At 39.0% G+C, this 13,600-nt stretch overlaps 1 protein-coding gene across 1 annotated transcript; it reads right to left on the bottom strand.

Moving 5' to 3' along the window:
• Positions 1-2,663: 2,663 nt before the first annotated feature.
• TPST1 (tyrosylprotein sulfotransferase 1) lies at positions 2,664-12,857 on the bottom strand. Its single transcript, XM_015815549.1, has 5 exons — positions 11,924-12,857; positions 6,327-6,525; positions 5,093-5,143; positions 4,406-4,466; positions 2,664-2,696 (listed from the first exon to the last, which is right to left on the bottom strand). Exons 1-4 carry the CDS (start codon positions 12,766-12,768, stop codon positions 4,422-4,424), a joined length of 1,140 nt encoding a protein of 379 aa, XP_015671035.1. The 5' UTR covers positions 12,769-12,857; the 3' UTR covers positions 2,664-2,696; positions 4,406-4,421.
• Between the last annotated feature and the right edge of the window lie 743 nt (positions 12,858-13,600).

Here is a 13,600-nt window from a genome sequence, read left to right as displayed (position 1 = left end):
AGCGTGTGGTCCTCAATGGAACCGCATCTACATGGAGGGAAGTTTGTAGTGGGGTGCCCCAGGGCTCTGTTCTGGGCTCAGTGCTCTTCAACTTCTTCATCAACGATTTGAACGAGGGGATAAATGGGGAACTCATCAATTTTGCAGACGATACCAAGCTGGCAGGAATAGCCAACACTCCAGAAGATAGGCTAAGATACACGAGGATCTGGACAGACTTGAACACTGGGCGCTATCTAACAAAATGAAATTCAATGGTGAAAAAAGTAAGGTTCTACATTTAGGCAAGAAAAAACAAATGTACAGGTATAGTATAGGTGGTACCTTGCTCAATAATAGTAACTGTGAGGGATTTTGGAGTCCTAGTGGACAATCACTTAAATATGAGCCAGCAGTGTGCTGTAGCTGCCAAAAAAGTCAACACAGTGCTAGGCTGCATTAACAGAGGGATAGAATCAAGATCACGTGAAGTATTAATACCACTTTACAATGTTTTGGTAAGGCCACACTTGGAATACTGCATCCAGTTTTGGTCACCACGATGTAAAAAAGATGTTGAGACTCTAGAAAGCGTACAGAGAAGAGCAATAAAGATGATTAGGGGACTGGAGGCTAAAACATACAGTATAAGGAATGGTTGCTGGAATTGGGTATGTCTAGTTTAATGAAGAGAAGGATGAGGGGGGACATGATAGCAGTGTTCCAATATCTCAGGGGCTGCCACAAAGAAGAGGGAGTCAAGTGTTCTCCAAAGCGCCTGAAGGCAGGACAAGAAGCAACAGATGGAAACTAATCAAGGAGAAAAGCAACCTAGAACTAAGGAGAAACTTCCTGACAGTTAGAACAATTAACCACTGGAACAACCTGCCTCCAGAAGCAGTGAATGCTCCAACACTGGAAATTTTTAAGAAGAGACTGGATAGCCATTTGTCTGAAATGGTATAGGGTTTCCTGCCTGAGCACAGGGTTGGACTAGATGACCTCCAAGGTCCCTTCCAACTTTATTATTATTATTATTATTATTATTATTATTATTATTATTATTATTATTATTACTACTATTACTATTACTATTATTATTATTATTATTATTATTATTATTATTATTATTATTAATCATCGCCCAGTCAGCCAGATGTTCAGACTGGATTTGGCATTTTTGTCTACCTATCGAGTCCTTACCAAGGACCTGGGATAAGTAAATGTGGATGGTTTATGGTATTATAGATATCGTTGCAGGATGGAAGCAGTTCCTAGTAAGGCCGCCTTTTGCAATTGACTAATGGTGAATTTGTCAATGCCAATGGTGTTCAAGTGGTGCTCCAGTTGTTTTGGGATTGCACCCAAGGCGCTTATTACTATTGGTACTACCCTTGCTTGCTTTTGCCACAGTCTTTTAATTTCTATTTGTAGGTCTTCGTATTTTGTTATCTTCTCCAGTTCTTTCTCGTCTATTCTGTTTATGTTTATGTTTATTTAGATTTGTATACCGCCCTATCTCCCTTACGGGACTCAGGGCGGTGAACAGGCGATAATAAAATCACAATAAATATCTATTCTAAAATCAAATTAAATAAATAAAGGCCTGCTCTAAAATACCCCATATAAAAACCTATACTAAAATCTAATTAAGACTACGCCAGGCCGGTCGCACGAAATAGATGGGTTTTCAGGGCTCGGCGAAAAAGGCTGCTGTCTCCAGGCACTGCCACGTCCCCTATCCAGCCTTTTTTGTCTTTCGTATCGACAATTCTTAAGTCCGGGGTGTTATGTTGCAGGTGCTTGTCTGTGTGAATTCTGAAGTCCCAGAGCATTTTCTATGACTTTCTCTATTATTATTATTATTATTATTATGATTATGATTATTATTTGCCACTAATAGCAATACAAACTGGTATTTTAACCAAATTGCTTCATTTATCTTCCTTGCCTAGTAGTTGGTGGCAAGTAAGAACTGAAATAAAGAGGGTCCATTTCAAAGGGTGTCAAAGCCCTTAACCAACTCACAATTTAGAAAGAGCAATTCTCACAGATTCAGAGAAGGCAGATTCATTGCAATGAGCAAAGGATTTGGTTGCAGAATCTTGAAAACTGGTTTTATATCCTTTGGCTCTCATTCATCAGCATGAATGTCTATTATGCTTGATTTTTTTTTCTAACTGACTCATTTAAAGGGAAGGATTCTAACTATTTATTTGATACCAGAATTAACGGTGGTATAATAATGATAATAATAATGAAAGTAATAATATATCAATAATATATATCTGCTCTTCTGCAATATTTTGGAAATTTCCATTTTCATTGCCAGAGCCAGAAAATTCCACTGAAAAGGGTTTCTTCCAAGAAAGGCCACCATATTCAGCTTCCAAATATATCAACATTCAAGGGTCTCATCTTCGCCAGCAAAGTTATGCTAGAATTCACATGTATTTGTGCACCCATTTTAAGAGGCCTTGTGACAGACCATTTCTAAATAGATTGTGTCCCAAAGAGCGAGAATAAGGTTGTGCTCAAAGTGGGATAGTAAGTTACTCTACCCATTATGGGTGGCATCTAAATTTAATAATTTAATAAATAAATATTATATACACTGTTGGAAAATGTAAGTAAAGAGGATGAAGAAACAAACAGTCCATTTTATTAACAATTACATACATTAAGTCGCATCCAGTCTTCTAGTTCACTGCATCAGTCTATGAAAAAAAGGGGATAAAGTGTTATTTTTCAAATGTATATTGAAACTATACTTGAATTCAAAATATTTTTATCAACTTCTAATACTGGAACCACCATTACATCACTTTGTGGAAAATAATGGTAGTACAGTCGACTTCTTTTTCTACAATGCATACAGATTTTCTCCCCACATCAGGGTAATGTATACTAGTTGACACTAGTGCAGATTATTTATAAAAAGGGACAAGACAAATTCATGGAACATAAATCCTTCCATTTCTACTTGTTCAAATACCTAGACAGAAATTAAATTTCCATTCTCATCTATTTAAGGGCAAAATATCTTGGGATTTCAGGTCACTGGGACCAAAGAAACTTGCTTCATGTTAAAGCAGAGCAAGGGCCTATCTAACTTAGCTTTGCTGAAAATCAGACTTCAATCATACAAGAACATTTATGGAATTCCCCACCCCTGCCCACACAAGGCAAGGGTAACTCCCTGGCCTTTTGGCAACTCATCCAAATTTAGTTGTTATGGACCGTGTTTGGTACTTTAGCACTTTAGAGCTGCCACTACCAAGAAAATATTAGTTATAATTTTATAATTATGTATGCAATTCTGTCATTGTACCTTATTGCATATCACTGTTATTGCAACGGCTACACATGTAATCTGCTTGGAGTTAAACTTAGCTAAAACAGTTTAAAACTTTTGAAATGAAATTCATTACAAGGCAAGATCAAGTTTGCCAAAATGCCAGATTGGGTTGAGATAACTCTAGCAATAAAGACCTGGCTGATAGCAATAAACTACAAAGGGCTTGTAGTGCATCATATTTAAATATTAATACATGATATTACATTGCCTTACGGTGCAATGCTGTTTATATCTGCATGTTTAATTTGTCGGGGATTAAAAACTAAACATGAGGATTAGAGGGGAAATCCATGGAATTTGGCATTCTATTTTCAACAGTGGTCAGCCATATTTCTAGGAACCTCACAAACCTGAAGAGGATGAGCCTTCCCTGGTAGCTCTCATCCTTTTGACACAAGAGACTCTTTTGCTAATGCTTTCTGATTCCTTCAATTAATGGAACATGTAGGGCTTGTGGCCAAAGATTGTAAAATGAAAGTCTCTTCAGAATGCCAGTCAAGCAACAATACCTTCTTCCAAATATTCTATCCCTTCACATTCTTTTAGTTTATTCCACAATTAGCAATCTACAGAGGCTGAGCATATTCAGTTTTCACTAATTGTTCAGCATCTGAATTCTTATTTTACTGTTGCTCCGTATGGATTTTTTCTAATCACTGTTTCCCAAAATTAATTTATATTCTTACAATCTTTCCAGACACAACAAATAATGGAAATAATCTCTTTAACTGGTTGGCAATTTAAAATGCAAGATTTGTGGAACATGTTGGGGGTACAAGACACAAAAAAATAGAATTAAGCATCATTGGAGAGAAGGAACACCACACAAACCCAAGCAGGAATAAATCCTTTAAGGCTGCAAATTAGTCAAGCACTGGCCAGCCAAGCCAAAGCATAAACTGATCAAAAAGAATGTGAAGAGCTAAGGCAAATAGCTCTTTTGCACATGAGACAGAACAGATGCAGGCCCACACGCAACAGCAGCTTATCAGTAGGAATTCTGGTGCCTGCAGCCAAGAAAGCGGCAGTGCTCTAAAAAAAGCAGACAAATAGTATATACTACTCTACTTTATCAACTCCTTCTTCATTTTAGCTTGATATGAGACTTCCTTTCTACTGTCTTCCTTAGCTGCAATGAGAAAAAAGTCAATGTTCACTGGGGATAAAATTGTTCTCTCATTTATTGTTTCAGAGGCTTTTTCCCCCACCCATGAAACTAGTGTGTTATTGCATAAAATGTGGGTGCATAATCTGAGTTCTCAAAGCCACAGGTGGTCCTCATGTTCTCTCCAAAAGTTGCCAATGAAAGCTAATTTAATAATTGTTTTCTTTGGCCACACTAAAAGGCTTCAACTCCCCTTTAGCCATGCCAGTTGGATATTATTGACAATTGTAGTCCAACATTTTTGGACTATGACATATATCTTAATACACTAAAGTGGTCCAATAAATCTAGAGGGTACCAGCTTGGGGAAAGAAAGCTGAAATTAATGTGTGAACAAGGAATGTACAAGATAAATGATTGCAAAATATTTTTGTACATTTTTAAAAACAAACTTGTGTGAAAACAATTCAACCCTGCAATTGAGACACAACCTGCTAGTGATCGTTGCTTCTTATAACTCAACATCACTTCACTAGGTGAACTTACAATTCTGATTGTATTCCTTTGCATGGCCCTTGAATCAGAAGGTCATTGACGTTATCAATATTTCCCTAGAACCTTCATGAGATGAGGGCTCCAAGAATCCTTACCTGTGGCATTTCTTTTAGGAAGTCAGGTAGTTGAAATTCACCTTTATAAACCTGGGAAAAAAGAAAACAAACTTTGAAACAGAAGCCATGTTCCAAATATTAATATTTTTCGAGGGCCCATTACACTCAATACCTGGTTGTGGTCCAAAATATCTGATAGAAATCAGATTATCATGTTACACTGAGTATTAAACTGATATAGAGGGGCTGCAGGAAAAGAGAAGGGAACAGCCTACACATATGACCCAATCTACTTCACACTCTTTCTATTGGTCCTTTGACATTCAGGAGAGGCTTTTATGAGGAAGAAAGTCCTACAAAGAGTACTTGTTAAGGAAAGATAAACTATCATCAACATTGGAAATGTTGCAGGACTAGCAAACTTTTATTCCCCAGATAAGAAGCTGGGGTGTGAATAGATGTAGGGACTCAAGGAAGGGCAGGGAGGAAAGCTGCCCTGAGTAAACCGGTCAACCAATTTCTGTAGAATGGTAGCACCACATCATGGCCTTTGGGTGATCTCAAAAACTAAGCTGGATAGTCCAAAAGACTTCCTAAAAAGCTAAAACAGACCACTTCCTTGTTGTTACCAAAATAACTCCTGAGATGTATATATTCATAAAGTTACTAAGAGCTGAGCTCAACTCATCAAGTCAACTCATTTTTCTTAACTACAGGAGAGCTGCTGTTACAAAACCATGCAGAGTACTTTTACTCGCACATTTCATTCATTCTCTTTCCAGGTTAATGCCAAACTTCTGGATAAGCCAAACTCTGTTGTGCATTAGATGTGATTTCTACAATGCATTTACTGTTGTATATTACTGTTACCTGTGGTACTATTTGAAATGTTGCATTTATCATGGACCATAGAGGAAGAGACAGAGGACATATCCAAACTCTAAATTAATTGGATCTTAAATCCCAGAAGAGTTAGGCAGCAAGGCCAAAGAGAGTTAATATCCCAATGCACATGCACATCATATAGGGGGAAACTGTGTTATGTCAGACCCATTTGAATGGGAGGGTTCTAAAAGACCTTTATCAAATGCAATCCTTCTTTGAAAGATTCAGCAGTGACTTGCACAATCCCCAACCCCAAGATTATATACTTCCAAAAACAGTTGTCTTTTTTTTTTTGCCCACCACATTCTATAAAGCACCCACACTTTACAATAGCATCAGCTTCATTTACACATACACACACATTCACAAATATAACATGGCAATTTACCCTTCTTGTGTTTTCAAGGACTTTCTGATCCGGCTTCCCATAATTGGGTGGGTTGGCATAGGGGTCATAGCCAAGTTTCCCCAACATTGGTGCAATCACTGGCATATCCTGAAGAACATCAGTGGGGATTTTTCCAACCCATTTCGACAAGGCTTCCACATTAACTGGCTTAATAACTTGGTCCGTAGATCTTTCAACTCTGCTCCAAAATATATGCACGCATATATTAATCGATATAGTTGCATGAAAGTTATTCTCACAAAATAATGAAATGCAAGCCCTACCTGTTTTTTGTTAATCTTGCCCACTGGAGAAATGGTATGTTGCTATGTTCATACATCTTTGAGTTGGAGAAAACTGAACCAGCGTATATAGAATCTGTACTATCCCCATTGCTATTTCTTATTTTATTGCTTTTGTTTCCAGTCATTGCCAATCCCCAGTAAATCATAGTCCTATACATTGTGTGTGGTTTGAGGGGCCTTTTGATAGGATCAGAAGGGGGGAGGGGGGAGGAAATCCTATGATGATCTGAAGCCATCACTGTCATGGACTGGATATGAGAAGAAAGCAATGTCATTGGGTCACAAAAGAAGAAAGATGTTGCCAGTCATGTCACTTTTCTGAATAGTTGTAAGTTGAGGAATACCTGTATCAGGTAAAAGAGTATGAAGCTTGCCTCAGTAAGCAAATCTCTTATTTTAAGAATTAGAAGTCCATCAGGAGGGTAAAAATAAATTTTCAGAAAATGCAGAAACTGGTAGTAAAGTAATAATAAATAGCTCAGCGATTAGGCAGTGCCTAAAAGCAGTATTTTTCCATGAAGAATCTATTTTTCCCTGATTTCCTTAGCTGTTATTCTAAAAATGTAAACACATGAAAAATTTAAGAGAATATATAATCCTATTTACATGTCATGTTGTTCTTGTTTTCTCTTCTCAGTCTTATTTATGCGACAAATCAAACTGAAAAAAGTTCCCAGCTATCTTAGAGTTCAATAGTTCATACTTTCATTTGTAACAAAAAGTTTCAAAAAATTTAACTTAATAAATGTACATTATTGTATAATTAGAACTTTACATTTAATAAGTATGCAAAAATGATAGTTTCTAATGAGTAAAGCAAGATATACATAAGACAGTTTATGTTCCTAAAGCAGATATTTGAAGGATAAAATGAATACAATTATTGCATAGATTTCCATTTTTCCTCCAGAAAAAAACCTGAGAATGGTCTTTTTCACAGCAACAAATCCAGAACTGTATATCTCTGTTGCATCTATTTTGCTTTCCCTCTAGTCTAAATGATCTCATCTACCTTTTAGCAGGAGAATGTAACCTGTTGAGTCTCTTCAGCGTCAAGAGCACGGCTCTTACATCATTTCAAAATCACGATTAATTGTAATTTTTGAAGCAACAGGAGGAAAAAAATTGTTAAGTCATTAAGGAACAATCCTGTTAATTGGATTAGCCAATATGATTTTAACTACATTTTAAATTAAATTGTTTTGTTTTGTTAGATTTATATCAAAGAAAAACAAGAAAGTCCAGTTGCCTCTTGAAAAAGCATCCTTGGGATTTATAGCAAGCCCTTTTTTTCAGAAGTTGAAGGCAACGTACCAGGGCTGTCCCCTGACTCTGTGAGATGAAAGAAAACAACCAGGGTTACTTAATGAGTTTCCATGGCAGAGGACGGATTTGAAAAGGTTCCAATATTTTAACTGTAAATGTTGGTCCGTATTAACCTCAGTTAGCAGTAATCGAATGCAGCTTGTTGTACAATGCATGCTAGGTCTTTAATTGACCTGGTAAACACAAGTTATGTAAATATACCCTGGCTTGTCACTGAGAAAGGACAGACACAGCCATTACTAATGGCCTGATTGAATATGCATTAATATACCAAGAATTCAGGATTACCTAATGAAACAAATTGTCATATGTTTTGGATAGATGGAAGAAAACTCTTCATCTCAGTGTTTCATTACACCCTGGAACTTACCATCAAAAGTTTTTAACGGACCACCCAACTCGACAGTTTTAATGAATAATCAGGCATGTTCACAATGAAAGAAAGAGAAAAATGTTACTGTGGTCAGTCGCCATGATGGACTAATTAAACCTCTCTGCTTAGAGGCAGTCTTATTTCTCAATACAGCTCCCAAAGCATCTGCTATGCTTACTATAGAAGCAGAGGTGTCCAGTATTTGGATCCAAAGTAAGAAAGATGCTTCAGATTCAGCAGCTTGTTAAAAAAACAGACCATGGAAACTCAGGAAAAGACAAAGCATCCTGAAAGAAGCTCCAACAGGCACTGCAAAGCACCTTTTCCAGCTTCAGATCCACATCTGAATGGCTGAATTTCAGATTCTCTGCTGCCAGTAGGGAGGAAAAGAGCAATCAAGCATCATCAGGTAGGGCTAGAAAAAAATTCTATCTGAAATCCAGGAAGTCTGCTGCCAATCCTTGTTTTGGAGCCAGACAGACCAAAAACATGACTTGGTATTAAGCTTCTTCCTCTTTCTCCAAGAAGCCTTCACTCTCTCGACTTCCAACACAGGACAGCAAATAACATTCTCTCCCACCTCACAAAAAAACCCACCCTGTACATTCCTCTTCGGATTGCTTCTGTCTGTGGCTCTGCTGACAATAATAAAGGGGGGAAAAATCCGGTTTCCGCTGCTTCCTTAAAAAAAATATGACATTCTCTCCACCAGCTCCAGCTGTTTTTTATTAAGAAGAGGGCAAATGCCAGAGTTAGAGTGCTAGTTATGGCAAGACTCCATGCACCCAGCCTGTTCGCCAAGAGCCACGCTGGCAATGTGTTTCAGCCACAGCGCATCTTGTGCTGCCTTGAGTTACTGCCAGTTCAGGCAGCCTCTTTTCACATCAGTGTCAATCCAGATTTGTTTTCTGGATTTTGGGGGGGAGGGAGGTGAAATGAAAATTGCTACAGGACTGGCCTTGTCACTCAAACCACAATAAATGAGCCGGGCAGCAGGGATCCACTATGGAGGTTTAAAATTTCTTTGAGTAAGGCTTGGACAATCTCTAGGTACTACTTTAAGTAAATATTGCTCCATAAGAGTGTGAGGGGAGCAATTGAGTCCAATGAAATGAGAGGACAAACAAACTGGACTGCTAAGTTTATGAAATATTTATCCTTACCCTATGTGTGCATATACATACCCACAGCACAACCAGGGTGCAAACAGTTTCCATTTGCTAAGCATTCTTTTTAATAGTCTAAACAGCAAGCTTTAAATCAGTACATTAATTGGGAGTTTATCAAATTTTCTCTTTTCATCTAAAAATAGGGGAAAACCTCTCTTCATATCCAGGGAGGCCTAATTTTAGGGAAAGGGGGAGGAGAAAGGGGAGGATTATGTGTTACAAATCTGCATATAGAGGCATGTATGCAATCAATAAGAATTCTAGCTAAAAGGAGAATGGCTTAGAACAGCCACACATGATACAATACTGTAGGTAGGGCGTTCCTCAGTTCTGCTGCCTTTCAGATCATGAATAATTGAATTATCCAAATAGAGCTGATGACACTGAAGAATTACCCCTACCCAGAAGAAGTTGATCAATGCAGAGTAACCAATTACACAGAGCTACAATTTTCCTGCATGTCTGATTGAATGATCCAATTAAACTCAAATTAAGAAATCTGTAGCCTTACAGCTGCAGGCTGCCCCTGTACATTCTCTAGCCCATGGGTGTCAAACTCGCCACGTCACGTGATGTGTCATGACGTATCGCGACTCTTTTTGCATTGCCAGCAATGGGGTGGACGCGGTTTCGGTATGATGAAACCGGCCCGCGGGCCAGCAGTTTGACACCCCTGCTCTAGCCCTTAGGGCTCCCTGAGACCATGACTGCTTGCACCTGATGGCCTAATTTCTTGCCGTTGTGCAAAACACAAAAAAACTTTAGCGATTCATACAGAGATGCAGCAGGCATTCCCCTTGCCATTTTGGTAGAGCATATACATTCCTTATGACCAGCTGTTATTTTCTTGTCACCAGTACCAACCACACTGTGGCATGTTAAGTTGGGACTGATCAGTGGCTTCAATGCCATAAACAGTATTTACAGTTAGCATCTAAGCCAGCAGTAAACCACCAGGATCAATTTTTGTCAATGGGGCCAATTCTTTCCACTTCTTTAAGAAAGCAATCAAGATACTTCTGTTTGGTCCAGAATTTTGGATTAAACCATAATGATTTTAAGAATTTTTAATTGTTTTACGTTTCCTTTTTTTTTTCTTTTTTTACTGTGAGCTGCCAAGTATTCATTAGGTAGAAAAAAACCCACAGGGCAATTTCTCTGTTAGACTAACTCAAATTCCACAAAATCCCTGCAAGTTTTTGTGCTTCAAACTTGAAATGATTTTGTAAAATTTTAGTTTGTATAACAGAAGGGATTTTGTTTTCCCTGTAATTGACATAGCTGCTACTGTTTTCTGTAAGTAAAATGGTTGATGTGAATGTTTAAAACTACTCCCCATCTCCTTTTTAAAAGCAGCATTTTGAAGAGGAGAAATAATGTTTGAGATCTACTACTTTGGTACTTAACAATCAGATGTCTCTCCTGTTTTCTTTTGCTGTAGTCTGCTGCATATTTGCACTGCTTAAGACAAATAACTACAAAGAAATCAAAGTATTGTCTCTCTCTCTCTTTCTGCACAGCACCAGCATTTCACATTCTGTTTTGGGATTGCAGATGAAAATGACAAAGTAAAGAGAGACTTGTTTATCCTTCAATCTTGATCTGACTGATGAAAAATGATTCTGCTGGTTTATCACAAGACAATATTCTTACTAACAATAAATATTTATAGTCTTGAAGCCAGTCACGCCCAACCTGCATACTACAGGGTGGCCATTGTTGTCATAAGGAATGGATGCACTGAAATGATGAAAAGCCCCATGAGCTTAACCGCCTGCTGCATCTCTGCATGAATTACTGCCCTTGTTTTATTCTTCTCTTTAGCTTCCACTTGGGCAGGAGAACAGTAGGTAATTTTCAAATGGGTTAGGCTAAGCCCAACTCTCAAGGGAGTCAATCCCATAACAACAACCATTCCTGCAAAAGGCAGTCCTTCCTCCATTCCTCTCTCTCTCCCTCCCCCCACATGCATATGCACACATACACACCAAGCCTGTGAAGAAGGTTGAATTCACGGGTACCCTTTTACCTAATTTGCATACAATTTTAAAATAATGCCATTTTAGAAATGGAGCTTTCCGCAATGGAAAATGTAACAACAGAAAAATGTTCCATCCTGCATCCCTATCCTTGAAGCTTCCTGCAGTGAAGGGTAATTTCTGGCATCTGTACATGAGGATGGTTGCTAATTTCAGAAATGTTTGGTAAGGACCATAATTTCTGGAAAAAAATGGCTGAGGTAGAAAAATATTTTTGTTTTTTCTGAATTTTGCGGGATACATTTTTGTAATTGTTATGTGTAACCCTGGCCATAGAAAAAACATCCCAGCCCTTTTTGAGTATTTTAGAGGAAACAAACAGCTGGACAAACTGTGTTCTACTAAGGGCTTTCTAAAAACCCCACCCAGGAAGAAGCAGACTCACTTTGATAGGGACACTCCCCCAGCCTTCCCAATCATTTCTTCATGATGCAGAACTGCAGGATTCCACGGGATGTGGAGGAACTTGAGGAGTGTCCTGAGCCACTGCTCTGGGTGCAAGACCAGCTGCTCATAATACATCATCATGCAACGGTCGAGGCCAGCCTCCAAGCACTGGTTATACATGATCTCAATGGCACGATTCCATTTGGTCAGGCAATCCCTGTAGCTATTCAGATCAAAGCCAGCAATGGTGACCTTCCTGGAGATCATGGAATGAACGGAGGCCCGGCCATCTCTGACCATCAAAATAAACTTGGCATTGGGGAAAATCCTGGCAAGGTAAGTTAAAGACTTGAGGGCAAAGGGGTCCTTGTTGCACAGGTAAGGAGCTGGCTCCCCGTGTTTCACGATAATTTCTAAGAGGAAAGCCTGCATGGCCGAGTCCAGCACCTCATCTGTGACACCTGCCTCATTGAGCCGCATTTTCTCTTTGCTTGATCGGGCCCACATCTGCTTGACAGCCAAAATCCGAGGGATCACCCGTGTCTCTTCTCCACAGCGGATGTCTGGGTGAGCATCTAGCATTGCCCGCATCAAGGTGGTGCCACTCCGGGGTACTCCCCCAATAAATATTAAAGGCATGTCTTTGTTATAAGCCAGTGTGGCATTTTCCTTCGTGCCCTGGCTGGTTCTTGTGGTTGCTTTGGCCGGCTCTAGTCGGGTCAGTTGGCTTCGTTCCTCTATTTGGTGATGGCATTCCATAGCATGTTGCCCCAAGTAGAAGACAGTCACTGAACTAATCACCAGACAGACCAGCAAGAGGTTCTGCTTGAGTTTCCCTATCATCTTTTGTAGAGAAGCCACCTCATGCGGTTGGAGGTGGCTGGCTGGCCCAAGTCACTGCCTGTGTTTCATGCCATGGAGAATGTGGTCCCTAGAGATCAAGGCTTGCTGGAACAGAGGAACAAATAAAGGAAAAAAGGAAAAAAAATAAATCAGAGTACTGTGATTAAATTTAAACAGGTTCTTTTCTCCCAAGCAACATTCCAGCTATTAAAATGATAATACTCTCAATCATCAATGATCAAGAGTTAGTGGGATCCAACACAAGACTGTAATTGGGAATATCTACAGAGATTCTCAGTCATCCAGGTCATGGTTGTCCCAAAGATGTTTTTTCAAAGGGCAAATGGACTTCTTCAGTTCTTGGATAAGAAGTGATACGTCTTCAAGGAAAATAAAGAAAGTCCAGTTGCCTCTTGAAAAAGCATCTTTGAGATAGTAATTGGGAAGACCCAGATTCACACACACCTCCAAAGCCATGAAAAGACCCAACCCACTCATAGAGTTATTGTGGGAATAAAAATGAAAGGCAGGGGGGATATAGAGGAAAAATTACATATTACCTTGAGCTTGTTGGAAAAGTCAGAATATAAAGACAAGAACTAAACAAATACAGCAGTATCTCAGTACTCAACTGTTTCAAAAATTGTCAAATTTGGTACTCAACACATTTTAACATAAAAATGTTGTCCCAGTACTCATTGTTTGCTTGGTCTCGACACTCTGTGACAGGAAAAAGGAGACAGCCGCAGAGAACAGACAAGACGTTGACCATGCAGGGAAGGTTGCTGCAAAAGGAAGAGGGGGACAGCTACAGAGGGCGGACAGGAAATCG

This window comes from Protobothrops mucrosquamatus, unplaced genomic scaffold (genome assembly GCF_001527695.2).
Source record: "Protobothrops mucrosquamatus isolate PMUCROS unplaced genomic scaffold, P.Mucros_1.0 scaffold_102, whole genome shotgun sequence".
In the NCBI taxonomy this organism is placed as follows: Eukaryota; Metazoa; Chordata; class Lepidosauria; order Squamata; family Viperidae; genus Protobothrops; species Protobothrops mucrosquamatus.
This window is presented reverse-complemented; position numbering and strand designations above follow the sequence as displayed.